General features: G+C 39.9%; 1 protein-coding gene across 3 annotated transcripts in view; it reads right to left on the reverse strand.

The window, feature by feature from the left end:
- Positions 1–379: 379 nt before the first annotated feature.
- LOC137997520 (probable serine/threonine-protein kinase drkD) overlaps positions 380–18,801 on the reverse strand; it is a 74,577-nt gene continuing 56,155 nt past the window's right edge. For all 3 annotated transcript variants that reach the window (XM_068843570.1, XM_068843569.1, XM_068843571.1), the window contains 4 exons: positions 11,739–11,776; positions 5,023–5,281; positions 2,914–4,127; positions 380–1,999 (listed from right to left, as the gene is read on the reverse strand). In XM_068843570.1, the coding sequence (XP_068699671.1) occupies positions 1,805–1,999; positions 2,914–4,127; positions 5,023–5,281; positions 11,739–11,776 (1,706 nt within the window). In that variant the 3' untranslated portion in view covers positions 380–1,804. The remainder of the gene's footprint in view (positions 2,000–2,913; positions 4,128–5,022; positions 5,282–11,738; positions 11,777–18,801) is intronic.

Below are 18,801 nucleotides of genomic sequence, written 5' to 3' on the forward strand. Positions count from 1 at the left end.
TTTCTAACATCTAAGTCCTAAATAAAATGTTGAAAATTCTGAAAGCTAAAGAGGCGAAGTACATTGAACGTACTCTTACAGATTCCCCGACACTTGCAATCAATGATGTTCAAGTTAGTGAAGTCACTATCAAAGAATCATTCGGGCTTATTATTGTTGACAAACTTGATTGGAGTAACCAAATCGAGAAACTAGCTAAGAAAATCATCATTTGGGGCCATACAACGAGTAAGGCACCTTGTTCCTCAAGCAACCTCATATCGAATATACCAATCTCTGACACAAAAACACTTTGATTATTGCAATTATACTTTTTCTGGAAACTATGGGATATCTTTGCAGAATGAGTCAAAAAAGCTACAAAATAGAGCAGCCCGTGTTTTGACGTTTTCAAACTATGACGCGCATACGTGTTATTTATTCGAACTTCGGCTTGCCAGCAACAAATTCAAAGAGCTACGATGGTGTACAAATCTCGACACGAGTTGTCTACAGACTATATATGTTCTATCAGTGGTGGGTTTACCTACATGCCTCTGGGCGAATTTTGTAAATAATAAAGAAAGAAAAAAGCAGAAACCGCATACAACCTAAGGAATAATTCAATGTTCGATTACTACGTCCTAACTGTTACAAATAGCTTTACCCTCAGTGGCGCCATTCTATGGAACAGCCCTATGGCAACTTAAGGCATGCAGAGTCCCTTGGGCAATTTAAAGGTTTAATCAAGCAAGTACTTCGAGGAACAGCAGTCGTGGAAAGCAGCTTTATTTAGAAACACTTTACTCTCTACAGTACTTTAAATTTGTATTTTTGTAATTTTGTATCCCATAGCTGACGATTTAACCGTGTGAAAATAAAGATTACCTTATTTAACTCTGCTACCGTTAGAAATAACGACCATTTAAATTATTTCGATAATTTCTCGCATTAAATTTAAACAAGAAATTCTTCTGAATTTTGCACTTTTTAAAAGCTTGTAAGGCGCGAACAACAACGATTTAATTTATTGTTTCAGTGGTCAAAAGTGACAAAGGTCACAACCCCATTTCACCTTCCATTCCACTCTTTTCTATCCCGCTCTAATTCTAGGTCTATCCTAGTTCTAAATCTCTGTACAGCTCGCAGTTTAGCACGTTAAACACAGATTTTTATGAATGATTCAAAATGCTGCGCATGTTTGAGCGTTTACTTAATGATTTATTATTCTTAAAACTGGGGCGAGGAAATTTCAACTTTGTGAGATTTCCACTTGTCATCCCTTAGCTCATTATTTCCTTACTCTAGGATTTTTTCCTGTCTATTCCCTTTCTTGCCCCTTTCTTGCCCATTACCACAACATTATCTAATATAAAAATTACTTGTTCATTAATCGTGTTACATCACTTTTCTTATGACTCGTTTCGTTTCCTTTGTGAAAAGTGGACTTCTAATAAAATCAATTCTATTGCATTCTCATGTTATTTTATTCCATATCTACTTAACCTTTCGACGTCGGATAGTGCGATGTTGATTATAGCGTTCTGAGTGGTTCACTAAATCTTGTTAATCAGCTCATCTACCATATGACTCCGTGTATCACCTAATATGGAAACTGATTGCGTCAAGTGTTGCCAAGCTGTGAAATTTGTGCGGGAAGCGAAATTTCGCGGGACACAATGAAATAATTGTTAAACATATTGTATTTCCAATCTTTTCCAATATATTCTACTCGTTGTTGCTATAATTCTCTTCAAGTTAGGGAATATCCAGGCAAATTGACATCTTGCAAGATTTTAGGTGTTAGTTCAGCCGATCAGTTCCATCAAACCTGTTCCAATTCCTGGATAATCTGTGCCATGTCTGGTCTCATAGCAGGATCAGCCTGAAGGCATTGCCGCACCAGATTCCGAAAGTTACGGTTTTTTACAACAAGAACTTGTTCTTCACGTCTCTCGGGATCTGGCATTTCCCGAATGCACATTTCACACAGAAGAACACCAAAGCTGTACACATCAACCTGAGAAAAGCAACAGTAATGTCTCTTACAATATAAGCAGTGAGTCGGGTTATAATTACTGTAAGAGGACCGCACTTAACGCCGACTGGTTGGCTCAGTTTGTTGAGCATCGGACTACTGTGCGGTAGGAACTCCGGGCAGACCAACACTCGGGGTCTTCAAATACCTGAGGAGAAAGCGTTGCCTTTGAAATGACATCTGCAAGTGGTTACACTCTCTTCTTGGATAAGGACGATAAACCGCAGGCCCCGTCTCACAATTCCTAAATTTTTAACCCTGTGGGACGTAAAAGAACCCGCAAACTTGGCGCAAAGAGTGGGGCATGGAGTCCCCAGTCAGATGTGGTCTGTCCTCCGTGGCATAGCTAGAGGGTCGTAAATTTGTAAACTATGAAATTTTAATTGCGTCTTCCTTTCTAAGTGAAGTTATCGCATCGTATTGTTAGCATCTTGTAAATTGTAAACATCAAAACACCATAACTGGAGAAACGGTCTCAAGGATATTTGCAAGTGTGAAGTTTCAAAGGAAATCACATTTCAAAAGACCCTCCCAAAGGTCACAGAAATCACAGTCAATTGTAAGGATAGGTCTCAACCAGTTACTCAGATGTAAACAAATAGAGAAATTTGGCATTTTTTGATAAAATGTTCCATGCAAGTTTCAGTCTTTTACCCTAAAACTTCCATCATTTACAGCCTCTTGCCTTAATTTCATTTTATTTTAATTTTCTATAAATAAATACTAATGTATATCTTCTAACAATCACAGTACAAGAACGGAAGTGTTTCAATATTAGTCCTGGTTTCCGTTTGGCAAGAACAATCTCATTTCATTGCTAATTCACGATAATGGAAAGGTCAGGAACTGCAAAGGCATACAAAGATAGGTTTATTTATCAGTTTTAAAATACTAACCTTGGAAGTTTGATTTGAAGAAACTGCTTCTGGTGCACTGTAAATCAAAGCGCCAGGGGCTACTGTCATGGTCTGTTGCACAAATTTAGCAGTGCCATAATCTGACACTTTGCCCCTCCACTGTTCACCCTGTCGCCATAGCAACACATTTGCACTACTGACATCTCGATGCACAATGGGAGAAGGTTTCATGTGGTGAAGATAGTTCAGTGCTCGAGATACATCTAAAGAAATTACAGATATTTCAGTTTCCGTGAGTTGGCGTTGCTCCAGCAAAGCTCGCAAGCTCAATTCCATGAGCTCAGTGACAAACAAAGGACTTCCTTCATCATTTGTTGCTCCAATAAACTGCAACAAACAAGGATGGCGGCATCTTGACGCAATGTTCATTTCCCTCTCAAACAAACGCCTGTTGTGGGGTGAGAGAATCAGTTCATGGATTTGCTTCACAGCAACAATGCAACCACAATATGTTGCCTCGTTGACACTTCCCCAGGCTCCCTTGCCTAAGTATTTATCTTTTACCTGGATTTCATCACGGGAAATGGCCCAATCACAAGATTCCTGACGACGCAGTTCAATTATCATTTGCTGAGCTGCTGAAAGGCTTGTTTCTATCTCACTTAACTCTTGGTTTTTCATCCCCAACTGCGTTTCAAGGTTTGTTTTTTGTTCTTCTTTTCCTCTGATTCGTTCTTCAAAACTCTGCACCATCTCCCTTAACTGTCTTTCCGAGTTTGCTTTGTCGTCTTCTTTCTCTCTGATTTGCTCTTCCATCTCCTGCAACAGCCTTTGAGAATTTTCTACTTGAAGCTCTTTTTCTTGTAGTTGCTGTATTAAACTTGTCTCCCTTAAATTTCTTTCTTCCAATTGAGCCCGGCAATTAGCCAAGCACTGCTTGTTTTCCCTTAATTGCTGCTGCAAAACCTCTAGTTGTTTCTCCAAGTTTGCTTTGTCGTCTTCTTTCTCTCTGATTTGCTCTTCCATATCCTGCAACTGTCTTTGAGAATTTTCTTGTTGAAGCTCTTTTTCTCGTAGTTGCTGAATTAAATTTGTCTCCGTTAAATTTCTTTCTTCCAGTTGAGCTCGGTAATTAGCCAAGCACTGCTCCTTTTCCCTTAATTGCTGCTGCAAAACCACTAGTTGTCTCTCCAAATTTTCTTTTTGAAGCTCTTTGTCTTGTGGTTCCTGTAGAGCTCTTTCTTCCCTGAAATCTGAATAAGATATCTCAATCAAATCTACACATAACTAGATCCTCGTCTTCAAGTAAGCACTGAATACTGCTTTTCCACGAAAAAAGAGCTACATACAAAATCAGCTACGACTGCTAAGTACATCATATATTATTTTGTACTTCCCCAATGAACCAAATACAACCTAATCTTCTACTGTCTCGATAAGTGCTGATACGTCCTCGTAAGTGCACTCCTCTCTTCCATTTATAGCGCACACTTCAAAAATATACATTTCTTTCATCAAAAAGAGTCCTTTCACTGGAACACCTGAGCTCAACAAACTGACCTGCTCCCCCGAGGGGGGGGGGGGGGGGGGGAACTCCCATATGGAACAGACGGGGATGCTCGTGGGAAATTTTGAATTTAACCCCTAAAGGAGACCATCTGGGCGTGGCTCAAGCTTTTTGTGACCCCTAAAGGAGACCAATGTGGGCGTGGGTTAAGCAAATTTTGACCCCTAAAAGAGACCGCTTACAAATACGACATGCAATGAGTTTTAATGATATAAAGACATAATCATCGAATGCTTTTATCTAAAAGTAGTTTTAAAATGCAAAATTTGACTTCTGTTTCTCTTCGCGCAATTCTGTGTAATCCCCCCCCACCCCGGGTCTGCTCCCAACTGTGTTGTGGATTCAACAGCTCAGTTAATAGAGAATTGCACTAGCATAGCATGTACCGAGGTCATGGGTTTGAATCCAGTTGGAGCCACCTGGATTTTCCAGGCTTTAATTCTTCCGATAAGTGTGAGGTTCATTTCTCTCTTTCGACTATTTACAGCACTTAAATATTATTTACAAACATATTATTCTTTAAAAAGTAGGTATCAGTCTTTGGAACAATGTTATCAAAACAGCATGGCAGCATATATTACCTGAAGTTTTATCATTAAGATAAGAAGTCAACGGCCTTGTAAACACTTCTTCAACCTGTCTTTTTGCCTGTGTCGGTGAGTCGCTACATTGTTTATCCTGTTTTTGTGATAATGTCCTTGTCGTAGCCTCTCCAGGGTCATTATCGAAATCTCTCTCACGCATGGCAGTTTCTATATCAACAGATGCAGCATAACCTTTCCTACAGACAAAGAACTGTCTTCCTTTCCATTCACCAGTTCCACTTCCAATCCTTTCATCCTAAACAAAGAACATGCAATTAATTGTAATTAACAAAATAAAACACTGCCAAGTTATCAAAACAATAAATATCAATAAACATACATCATCAACCGCAAGAAGGTGGCATTCGGTTAGCCCATACATTGGTCTTTACTCTGACTGATTTTCTATTTAAAGGTCACCAACTGATGGTGTTTGTAAAAGGACTTTCAATTAGAAGGAAGTACATTAGAATGTACACCAATAATCAGTAAAAAGAGCTACAACAAATAAACAATTAAAAGGTTGAATAAAAAGAAATAAACATTTGTTGTCACTGACTAAAAAACCTTTTATGACCGTTTCGGTTAAAATACTACAACCTTTTTCATCATAAAATGGCTTACGATTGTAAATGAGTGCAAAAGGGCCACGGAAACGTCACTTAGGATTACCAATGGCCTTGTAAATGTCAGGAATGTAAATGTGTTCATCAATCGCATTCGGTTCGTGAATTGAGTGCCACGCTTCTAAAAATCTTTTTGACCATTGGAAACAACGGTCAATGATCTTGACGTCTTCAAGGTCAAATTCATGCAGAACAGGTCTGTGATGCTGGTTGAAGTTGGTCCTCAATTTGTCCTTGCTCTCTGCTTCTTTTTGACGCAACTTGTCGATGTCGGGCCAACTTGCAGCCAAATTTGTTTGAAAAGTTGGAATGGTGGTTCTGATTTTCCGTCCCATGAGTAGCTCTGCTGGAGAGTGTCCACAAGCAGGTGGGGTAGATCTGTATGCTAACATTCCCTTGGTTGGGTCTTTCTCTTTCTTCAGAAGAGACTTGGTAGTCTTCACTGCTCGTTCAACCTCGCCGTTTGCCTGTTGGAAACAGGGACTACTTGTTGTATGTTTGAATCCCCAGTCCTTTGCGAATTGGGTAAATTCTGCTGAGGCATACTGTGGACCGTTATCACTCCTGACTTCCTCTGGAATGCAGTGTCGTGCAAAGATCGCGTTGAGCGCTCTGATAACTTCGGACGATTTGGTGGTCTTATTCATTGCGGCTACCTCTACATAGGGAGAGAAATAATCAACCACTATCAAGTAAGTGATATGATCGAGTAAGAGATCAGTTCCATTCATTTGCCATGGCGGTCAGGGAAGGGTGTTGGCATGAGTGGTTCTGGCCTGATTAATCGGTGCCTTGCACAGATTTTACAGGTCTCCAACATATCTTGTATCTGACGACTTAAACCTGGCCACCAAACAGAACTTTTAGCTCGCTCTCTGCATTTAGTTATCTTTCAAGTAGAAACACACAACTTTAAATTTACAAAACATGTTTCGAATGATCGACATCCATCGTCAGTTGTGAATACAAGTGAACAGTTAGTCGGTGTTATATAAAGATAGCTAATAAAATGCATGAGTACTGATTAAATAACAACGTGAATGTGAGGTAATAGAAAATACAATGATGAGAAGACAATGGGTATTGGACGAGGAAAATTACAATGAAAGTGTTAAATTGACAATGATTAACTTGCTTGTTTAATGAGGGTTTTTCCCAACCTATGTGTAAGGCCTCCTTGATTTTTAGTTGAAAAGGCGTGGAGGCGGTGTCAAGGATTGAAAAACAATCCTCTGAGCATAAAGATCTGCATGCTTCTGACCCATTAATGTGCTGAAAGATATGCGAGTTCTTATCAGATGTTAAATGTTCACGAACACGTGTAGCAAGATGTCGGTTTGTTTCGCCTTTTCAACTAAAAATCAAGGAGGCCTTACACATAGGTTGGGAAAACCCGTCATTAAACAAGCAAGTTAATCATGTCAATTTAACACTTTCATTGTAATTTTCCTCATCCAATACCCATTGTCTTCTCATCATTGTATTTTCTATTACCTCACATTCACGTTGTTATTTAATCAGTACTCATGCATTTTATTAGCTATCTTTATATAACACCGACTAGCGGTTTACTTGTATTCACAACTGACGATGGATGTTGATCATCCGAAACATGTTTTGCAAATTTAAAATTGTGTGTTTCTATTTGAAAGTTATTTCTTGTCTGCGATTAGTTCGAAAATTTAGTTATCCCTTGGTGTCCTTCGTGTAGCTTGTCGAGGACTTCTAACCTCAGGGATGATGGGATAACAATTCTTGATGATTCTAACAGTACTCCTTAAACTACACTTAGTTCTCCTCTGTCTGACCAATACGGTTTCAGTGCGTCATGAAGATGAAACTTGTCCGGTCAGCCCCCAAGGCAGTAATCTTTATTCTCCTTACAAATGGGGTCTTCATCTTGAGCCTCCTTGATTTGTAGTAACTTGATGTCTGACACAGAGAGTGAGTCAAGTACACTGTCGAGATATATGTTCATCTCTTGTTCCTTTATTGTGGTCTCACACTCAGAACCGGTTGTCTAGATTTTAGAGAGTGCGTCCGCCACGTATATTTCCTTTCCAGGCACATGGATGACTTCTTTCAAGTGGAAACGCATGAGGTGCATCCGAAGACGCTGTATCCGAGGAGGGACGTCATTCAGTGCACGCTTTGTAAGGAGCGGCACCAGTGGCTTGTGGTCTGTTTCTGTAATGATGGATTTACCCACGATGTAGTCACTGCATCGCTCACATGCCCAGGTCAAGGCAAGGGCCTCCTTTTCGATTTGCGCATATCAACACTGCACTGGGGTGAGTGCTCTGGATATGATTACCACTGGTTTCCAGCTTTCATCATCTTGCTCTTGAAGGAGGATCCCACCCAGTCCAAAAGATGATGCATCAGCAGAAATCTTCCTGGGTAGGGCCATGACAGAGGACATCGTCAATGTTGCATTCAACTCCTTCCAATCCTTAAAGGATTCTACCCATGCACTTTTGGAATTTCTCGGAACCTGAGCTGATCCCATAGGAAAGAACGTTGAAAAAATACCGACCCCAAGGTGTAATGAAGGTGGTTAGTGGTCTTGAACTTTCTGACTACTTTATCTGCCAAAAACCCAGAATTTGCATCCAGTTTCGTGATGTACTTTGCTCCTGCAAGCGTTCCTAGGGTGACGTTCAACGTGTGAGATGACTCCACTTTCAAGCATCCTTTGAATTTCCTTCTTAGTCTCAGCACAAGGTAGCATTGGTACTTTCCTTGGCACTGACAAGGCGAAGGGCTTTGATCCATCTTTGAGCCTGATGGTGTACTCTTCTTCCATTTTTCCCAGACCAGTAAACAGCCTTGGATATTTGTGCAATACTTTTGCCTTGTAGTCGTCACTGGTTAACTCACACACCCTGCGTATGAGTTTCAGGTTGGCTGCTGCATTCCTGCCCAAGAGTGGTCGAGCCAGATCCTCTAAAACGTAAATATCTTCTTCAATGTACTTAAGTTCATTGGTAAGACGAGCTCTGAACACTCCCTTCCAGTTCATTCGGTATTTGCATGGGCCTAATAGAAACCTGGTGGTACGTTGTAACCGTGCTTAGCTCAATTCGAGAAAATTGTGGCGTGGAATCACTGTTACGTCAGCACCACTATCAAGCTTGAATAGCAATAGACCCATATCACTCAATGTCCAAACAAAAGATTTTGCCCGTCGAACCTCTCATTCAATGTGAGGCTGGACGGGCAAAGACAATGCAAAGACAAAGCCTTTATTCCCCACGGACTCCAAAATGGCCGCCGAGTGATAAGGTGAATGGTTCTCCATTCACCGATATCGTGGCGTCCACGGTGTCTTGCTATTGCTTTGCACTTCGTCTACTCTACTATTTCACCGAGGAAAAATGATTCTTCAGTCTCAACTTCAAAAACAGTTCCAGATTTTGGATTCACTGAACTTTTGCACGCTTGTGCCCAGTGTCCTATCTTCTGACATTTTCTCCACTTAGAAAAACGGGCTGGACAGACTTTCTTTGAATGTGGGTTTCCCAAGCATCTTGAACATTTCGAAGGTTTGTTGTTTGAACTTAAGTTTTGGCTTGAATTGGGTTTTGCGGGATAGTTTTTGGAAGGAAATTTCTCCTTTTTCTTGAATCTTCCTTTAGCGATACTGTCAACCTCCACTGATTTCGATTTAAATCTACCATCAAGTATGATTTGTTGGTGCTTTACCGATTCGCGTTGTCTAGCTTTTTCTAAAGTTAAGTTCGGATCGAGTTGTAACCTTTCTGAGAGGTTGTGATTTCGTAGTCCCACGACTATGCGGTCTCGGATCAATTCGTCTTTCAACGCACCAAAATTGCAGTACCTGGCAAGGCCATACAAATCTGTGATGAAGATGTCAACAGATTCCCCCTCTCGTTGGATTCAGGAATTGAATTTTGCTCGCTCGAAGATTATGTTTCTTTTCACAATGAAGTGATTTTCAAATTTGCCTTTTACCTGATTGTAATCATTTTCTTCTTCAGTTGTGAGCTCAAATGAAAGGAAAATGCCATCAGCTTGATCGCCCATTGCATAAATTAAAGTGTTAACTTGGTTTTTGCCGCCTCACTTTTCGAGGCTGGTGGCTTTGCGAAATCGTTCAAATCATTGAATCCATTTCGGCCAGTCCTCCGGCTCGAATGGAAATTTCTCCAGTGGAGGGACTTGAAAGTTTGTGACCTGTTGGATTTCTGGTGCGGCTTCCAGTGCTTGAGCTATGGGCGGTGGGTTTTGCTGTGAGGAAATCGCACCGGGAGAAACCTCGTGCTCGGTTGGCATGTCTTTGTCCCGTTTGTCCTTTTTGTTTCTGCTTTCCAAAAAAACTCAACGGATAATTCACAGTTGGATGGAAGCGTAGCGAAGGTTCAAAGCTAATGTGAAGCTACCACTTCTGACACCATGAACCGTTATCCAATTTTAAGACACAGGACGAAACTAAGTCAATAAACAACTGAAATGCTTTATTCCTTCTCTCCCCAGTTCCTATTGCGCACGCCCTATACAGTCCAAAGTTCACGCTAAAACAACACTTAATACAGCTGGGGAAATGGAAAAGAAGAGTCAGCAGTTAGAATTGCAAAGAACATTCTGAAAAAATTGTGCCATGAGGACCCCTATTTGGTCCTGCTATCTTCCAGAAACACACCTCGGCAGGGATACGGAAACTCACCAGCACAACGTCTTATGTCAAGAAGACGTAAAGACATCATCCCCACACCCTTACGTCAACTTATTCCACAGACAGTGTCCCCTAGTCTACTGTATAAAAATATCACAGAAAGAATACAAAGATCAAAGCTCAGTACAACAAAAGGGTTTCGGTGACACATACAGAGTTCTCCACAGGAGACAAAGTGTATGTGAAACCTAAGACTACAAAAAAGCACCAACCATGGATCTATGGGGAATTAATGGCCTTGTGATCACAGCATCTGACCAGTCTGGAGACATCACAAATAAATCAGGGATGTGAAAGTTTAATCATAGTTAACCGAGGGGCTGGTTATGAAACATTAAAACCTTCAAAAGCGAGAACAATGTTTGTCGCAATCGATGTTGAATTGACCGTAACAGTGCACAATCTTTTGTTTTTGCTTCGCAGGGGTTCGCAAATTAGTTGCGCATAATTTAATCGAAAGATTTGATTGGTTATCTTCTTGAAAAAAAGTGCTTTTTGTGCATCGTCAAGGCCAAAAATAAAAAAAACATGAAACAAAACAACTTGTCGAGGTTCATAACCATCTCCATGCATTAACTATGGTTGAACCATCTCACAAACATAATGGAAGAGCTGACTGCTGTGAAATTCACCTGAAAGTGAGCCTACAACAGAAGAAACCCGTGGGTGAACCAGTGGAACAAGAACGCACACCTACACTTCACCACTCAACAAAGCAACATAGAATTCCTTCAAGTTTCAGAGACTTAATTATTATGGAATGAACATTTTAGGAAGCCATTTAGACACTGACTCTTTTGAAAGTCCAATTGAACATCACCATTTGAGTTGATATGTTTGCAGACATGACTAGTTTTTAATAACTTTAATCTCCCAAAAGGGGAAAGGTGTTACACTATGCAAAAGTGCCACAGATATGCACTAGCACCTATCATGCCACACATACAAATATGAAATTGGTACGATAGCACCAGCACTTACACCCCGTATAAATTACTTGAGTCTGGGTAATAAAAGTGCATCTCACTGTCCATTAAAACTGTCTTCTGCATTGCCTGCACTCTTTGTCTTGCCTTCTCCTTGTTCCCACTTATCCTTCCTACATCTCAGATTGTTATTACCGTAATGTAGCTTTAATTCGAGTGCTAGTACCTCACAAGTTTCCGAGGCCACAAAGTTAGTAGTCACGAATTAAATGTTCTTACCCCACACACTACGAAAGATATGCACTCTCAGCAACGTGCTTATCTGTCAGCCTCATACAAAGTACAATGCTTGTAAAATAATCATAATTCGTTCTTTACGAAAACCACTCATCCATTCACAGTAGCAGAGCAAACCACATCAAAAACAAAACCCAAGTTGGCTGGATACAATTGAATTCGACTTACTTTGATATTTTGAAACCTCTTGTGACGTGGGTCCTCCACTGGCGCAGCGACGAGAGGTGTGAACAAAATGAGAACAGATACAAATATAAACTTACAAAAACCCCTTCCCTCGAACCCACAACACAGAGCATAAATAAAGCCCTGTTTATTGCAAAACTTACGAAAAAAAAAAACAAGTCTAAGTTACTTAAAATGTGAAAAGAAATGTTCTAATACTAAATTATTTTACCACTAGATTGCTATTTCTTAGGCCGTGTTTACAAGCAGGTAGGGTCACCCTACTGCTGGGGTCACCCTGGCAGGAGGATAATGCCTAACGGATTGATGTGCTATACGAACTCGATAATAAGGGTTATTGACAAACGTGAGGTCAGATCAAGATGGCTGCAAATTGGCCAAGTTCTTTTTTTGCCTGTTTACAGACCGAAATAAAGTAGACGTCCATAAACATGCAAAAAAGAACGAGGCCAATATCCAGTCATCTTGACCGAACAAGCTGCAATCTCGGTCATAAATAGTTGTAACACTTCGCTTGAACAGCAAGTGAAGCGCATCAAGGCTGTTAATAACGTACCCCTCCTCCTCCCTCCAATCAATGTTGCATTTACCGGTTGGTTTTTGCTCTCCAACCCATAAACATCAACATTGAAGGGGGAGAGGGGGCAAATTGCCGTCTGTGTTACAACATTTGTGACCGAGACTGTATTTATTAGGAATAATTGTTTTCAGCGCCGTAAGTGATGTGACGATTGCTGAAGTTATCGTGGTAGGCTTGTGAGCAATGTTAGTTGCCGCTAAATAGAATTTTGGCGATAGTATTAACGGTTTTGTAGTAAACTATAAAGTATGTAGACTCGTTTGGTGATATACAGATTTTCCGTGTTTTCTGCTGTGTTTTTGTATTTGTTTGCACAAGCAATTAAAGAAAATCGACACTAGTGATATTTTGAGAGACTGATGTGTTCATCAGAAAAGAATCACCACAAAGTGAAAGTAGGCCATTAGCTGTAAAGGAAGGTTTGAAAAGGTTCCAAAGGCAAGTTGTATATCCTGATAACTACTGATAAATAAGGCTACCAGTTAAAATAATAAAGGAAGACTGCGTTAGTCGGCGCAGTTGGTGCGGTAGGCGAAAGGGCTGTGCCACTTGGAACATTGAATTCCCGTCAAGCGCGAGTCGCGTATTTTATAACCGATTAGTCCAAATCTAATTGAAAAAAAGAAGAGAAAAATACCGCATTTTGCATTTGAAAGGGCCACCGAATTGAGGTACAACGTTTCTTTTAAGTCTTCTTACATATATGTATAGCTCATTTTGCAACCCGGCAAGTACAACCTTCGCAGGGTAGGTACAACAGCGGCGGAAGTCGTATTTCTAAATTACTTCAGATGAACAGCAAATATCGTCTTATGGCATGGTTCGGTGTTACTATTGGAAGGCCATTAGGTTCAACTGCGAGCACCCAAGGCCATTTACATATGCGGGTTTTCAGTTTAAAGGAGATACGCCTATGACACTCCCTCCTATCTTCTGTACCGCTGAGGGGGAGCTTTCCTTTGTCTGGATGAAAGAGACTGGAATGATGCAAGTTCGTTTGAGTGTTGTTTTCCTGAACTAGTCTATCCCCAGTCCTAAACTCTGTTCCTATTTTGGTTACACGGGATTTTGGTGTACCGTTGACGGATCACCATCATTTTCATCTTAATTTTGGCTTTGTGTTTTGAAAAAACTAGGAAGTTTAATCGTTCTAAACTAGTAGTAATCACTATGTGTAAGCACAATTAGTAGAAATCACGACAGCGCATTTCTTAGGCTTATTTGCAACGGTACACCATGGTGATCCGTTCATTGCTAAATAATTTCAGTAGACTGTAATTAATTTACTGACAACGGATCACCATGGTGTACCGTTGAGATTTTGAAGGAAAAAAAGGCCAATGGCTTGAACATCTCGCTATTGTTAAGTTGTGTTCTAGTGCTTATTTTCTAGTAAACAATTAGGCAAAGAAGACCGATTTAAAGGGAGCGTGAATAATTTTGGAAGAAACGGTGACGGTGTACCGTGATCACAATGGTGATGTTCATTGTTTGCACAAAAGCAATTTTCTACAAATCAATGGGTGGAGTCCTTCATCTAAGGGAATATACCAGTAAATATAAGTTTTTCTTTGCAGAGCTATAATTCAATACCTATTAAAAGGCAAAACAACAAGACAATTGATTGTTAAGTAAAAAATAGAAGACAAATCGTTGAAAATAGTACTTGCAACCTTACGATGAAACCAACAACCTTTTTTCTACCTACTCCACCTGTGTAAGAATTTGTTTACACACCAAAAGGAGAACATTTACTGTTGTACGCTATGGAGCTGAAAACGAGTTAAGGTAATAAATAATACTTGGTACCACCACCCCTCGTTTGGGTCATTATGCACAGTGTCTATTCTTTTACAGGTAAAAGTCCTGTCTCTTTTTCGCAGGAACCTGAGACCGCAAATGAGGTGCCTTCTCAGTGTGTTACTTACAGTAGCTTGAACTTACGCCCTCTTTTTGACGAATTTTTTAAACACGCGGGAGTGTTCCTATTTCTTTTGGAAATTCTTTCAATCGTTGCTGTTGAAATATCACAAAATTCAGCAACTTTACTATCGAAAAGTCCTTCAATTTAACGTGGCTTCAGTAAAAAGCTCTTGGCCGTGTGACGTTTAATATCGAAACAGGGTTCAATTAAAGGCCATTACGCTTGTGCAGCTTTTCGCTCGTAAATCTACAAGATATCTTTCCCTTTTAGCAACAAGTCAACTCTTTCTATCAATTTTATAAGTAGCTAAACATGCTTCGACATATTTTCATAACGAAAGTCCTATAAAAGCGAACGTTACAGAATACATTGTTTATGGCGCTTTTTGTTATCTGAATTGCGTCATTCAACACCCAGACAATCTCGGTCATAAATAGTTGTAACACTTCGCTTGAACAGCAAGTGAAGCGCATCAAGGCTGTTAATAACGTACCCCTCCTCCTCCCTCCAATCAATGTTGCATTTACCGGTTGGTTTTTGCTCTCCAACCCATAAACATCAACATTGAAGGGGGAGAGGGGGCAAATTGCCGTCTGTGTTACAACATTTGTGACCGAGACTGTATTTATTAGGAATAATTGTTTTCAGCGCCGTAAGTGATGTGACGATTGCTGAAGTTATCGTGGTAGGCTTGTGAGCAATGTTAGTTGCCGCTAAATAGAATTTTGGCGATAGTATTAACGGTTTTGTAGTAAACTATAAAGTATGTAGACTCGTTTGGTGATATACAGATTTTCCGTGTTTTCTGCTGTGTTTTTGTATTTGTTTGCACAAGCAATTAAAGAAAATCGACACTAGTGATATTTTGAGAGACTGATGTGTTCATCAGAAAAGAATCACCACAAAGTGAAAGTAGGCCATTAGCTGTAAAGGAAGGTTTGAAAAGGTTCCAAAGGCAAGTTGTATATCCTGATAACTACTGATAAATAAGGCTACCAGTTAAAATAATAAAGGAAGACTGCGTTAGTCGGCGCAGTTGGTGCGGTAGGCGAAAGGGCTGTGCCACTTGGAACATTGAATTCCCGTCAAGCGCGAGTCGCGTATTTTATAACCGATTAGTCCAAATCTAATTGAAAAAAAGAAGAGAAAAATACCGCATTTTGCATTTGAAAGGGCCACCGAATTGAGGTACAACGTTTCTTTTAAGTCTTCTTACATATATGTATAGCTCATTTTGCAACCCGGCAAGTACAACCTTCGCAGGGTAGGTACAACAGCGGCGGAAGTCGTATTTCTAAATTACTTCAGATGAACAGCAAATATCGTCTTATGGCATGGTTCGGTGTTACTATTGGAAGGCCATTAGGTTCAACTGCGAGCACCCAAGGCCATTTACATATGCGGGTTTTCAGTTTAAAGGAGATACGCCTATGACACTCCCTCCTATCTTCTGTACCGCTGAGGGGGAGCTTTCCTTTGTCTGGATGAAAGAGACTGGAATGATGCAAGTTCGTTTGAGTGTTGTTTTCCTGAACTAGTCTATCCCCAGTCCTAAACTCTGTTCCTATTTTGGTTACACGGGATTTTGGTGTACCGTTGACGGATCACCATCATTTTCATCTTAATTTTGGCTTTGTGTTTTGAAAAAACTAGGAAGTTTAATCGTTCTAAACTAGTAGTAATCACTATGTGTAAGCACAATTAGTAGAAATCACGACAGCGCATTTCTTAGGCTTATTTGCAACGGTACACCATGGTGATCCGTTCATTGCTAAATAATTTCAGTAGACTGTAATTAATTTACTGACAACGGATCACCATGGTGTACCGTTGAAATTTTGCAAAAACAAAAAGGCCAATGGCTTGAACATCTCGCTATTGTTAAGTTGTGTTCTAGTGCTTATTTTCTAGTAAACAATTAGGCAAAGAAGACCGATTTAAAGGGAGCGTGAATAATTTTGGAAGAAACGGTGACGGTGTACCGTGATCACAATGGTGATGTTCATTGTTTGCACAAAAGCAATTTTCTACAAATCAATGGGTGGAGTCCTTCATCTAAGGGAATATACCAGTAAATATAAGTTTTTCTTTGCAGAGCTATAATTCAATACCTATTAAAAGGCAAAACAACAAGACAATTGATTGTTAAGTAAAAAATAGAAGACAAATCGTTGAAAATAGTACTTGCAACCTTACGATGAAACCAACAACCTTTTTTCTACCTACTCCACCTGTGTAAGAATTTGTTTACACACCAAAAGGAGAACATTTACTGTTGTACGCTATGGAGCTGAAAACGAGTTAAGGTAATAAATAATACTTGGTACCACCACCCCTCGTTTGGGTCATTATGCACAGTGTCTATTCTTTTACAGGTAAAAGTCCTGTCTCTTTTTCGCAGGAACCTGAGACCGCAAATGAGGTGCCTTCTCAGTGTGTTACTTACAGTAGCTTGAACTTACGCCCTCTTTTTGACGAATTTTTTAAACACGCGGGAGTGTTCCTATTTCTTTTGGAAATTCTTTCAATCGTTGCTGTTGAAATATCACAAAATTCAGCAACTTTACTATCGAAAAGTCCTTCAATTTAACGTGGCTTCAGTAAAAAGCTCTTGGCCGTGTGACGTTTAATATCGAAACAGGGTTCAATTAAAGGCCATTACGCTTGTGCAGCTTTTCGCTCGTAAATCTACAAGATATCTTTCCCTTTTAGCAACAAGTCAACTCTTTCTATCAATTTTATAAGTAGCTAAACATGCTTCGACATATTTTCATAACGAAAGTCCTATAAAAGCGAACGTTACAGAATACATTGTTTATGGCGCTTTTTGTTATCTGAATTGCGTCATTCAACACCCAGACAATCTCGGTCATAAATAGTTGTAACACTTCGCTTGAACAGCAAGTGAAGCGCATCAAGGCTGTTAATAACGTACCCCTCCTCCTCCCTCCAATCAATGTTGCATTTACCGGTTGGTTTTTGCTCTCCAACCCATAAACATCAACATTGAAGGGGGAGAGGGGGCAAATTGCCGTCTGTGTTACAACATTTGTGACCGAGACTGTGGGTCAATAAAGATTTTATTATATGGGATAAAACACCAAAAAATGATCTTTGATCTTCTGGGACCAAGCGAGAAATCCCGAGCAAGCAGTATAGCTCCATCTTGCCAGTGTAGCCAATCCTGATTAGGGATTTGGTTCACCTTGCCCACTCACGGAGCTAGTCATATAATAATTATGTAATAATTACAATTATACACAGTTTGGTTCGTTCGTCCTTCAGTATCAGTACGCTTTCCATTACTCTCTTGTTATCCAAACCGCCAACCAAAGTCCTTTCTTGCCTGAAACGAAACCTTTTCTTTTCTTCAGCAAAGTTCTCTCGTTCTCTTATCTTCAGCACTGTAACACGACCCGTTTCAGTAAACTGGCCGACGACAAAGTAGTTTCATTGTTGTTGTTGTTGTTTTTTTTCGACTTTCTATGCTTTTCCTGTACACAGCTCTGCACCACCTTTATACCTTTTTATCGTTGATTTATGGCTCTTCCTTTCCACCACTTTTCGCCTCCAACCACTCTCAACTGTTTTCAACTGCTTTTTCTCTTTTCCTGGAGTTTTTGCATTAAATTTCGTACTCATATTTGTCTGCAGCAATTAACACTCGCGACACAGATTGCTAATCCAACACCCACAGAGCTAAACGTTCAATACTATACTAAATTAACACTAAAGGAATAATGAGCTTATTTACAATATGACCTTCATTAACACTAAGTAATTAACACAAACAGCTAATGAAATTCCATAACAGAAAAGAGTAGGATAATAGAAACTTAATTTTAAAAGAGATTTCAATGAGAAAATGAGAAAATTCCATCACACTTCTTATGATAGACAAAGGCTTTTCTCAGACCTCTGCCTACAGTAGTCTAGGTTTGGGGGTGGAATGGCTATGCAACACAACATTTGAGTGCGTACTTATTACTATAAAGCATCTGGGCATCATAACGTACGTGTTGAAAGGCCGGATAACTTTATCAACTGGACAAGTAAATATCCAGAAAGTAACATACACGTGTAGCACCGAGTTGAATATAACCAGCCTAATTAATATCCAACAAGCGAGAATGAAATAATTGCTCATCAAATTCTTATTTAACTGTGAACGCTTGGACACTCGGAAATTAAAGCCAATCAGTTTCCATATTAGTTCATACGGTAAATGAGCTGATAACTGAAACTGAGCAAACCAATCAGAAAGCTGGAAACTCAATATCTCAGGTGTAAAAGATAATAGTTGACATTAAACGCTGGCCAAGCTTTGGTTTATGCCTTCACTCAGATGTCGTTAGAGTGCATAGTCACGGTTTCTACAGATTGAAACTGTTGGATAGTGATTATTCCACCGGATGTATTTGTCCAACCTTTTCAATAATTGGGGCCTGAACGTTTAGTCTTATTAATTGTGTACTTCTACATTTATCCCTTTTCGTAAACTCTAGTCCGCGGAAGAACTCGCAGCAGGGGGGCTTGTCGCA

This window comes from Montipora foliosa, chromosome 3 (genome assembly GCF_036669935.1).
Source record: "Montipora foliosa isolate CH-2021 chromosome 3, ASM3666993v2, whole genome shotgun sequence".
Lineage (NCBI taxonomy): Eukaryota > Metazoa > Cnidaria > Anthozoa > Scleractinia > Acroporidae > Montipora > Montipora foliosa.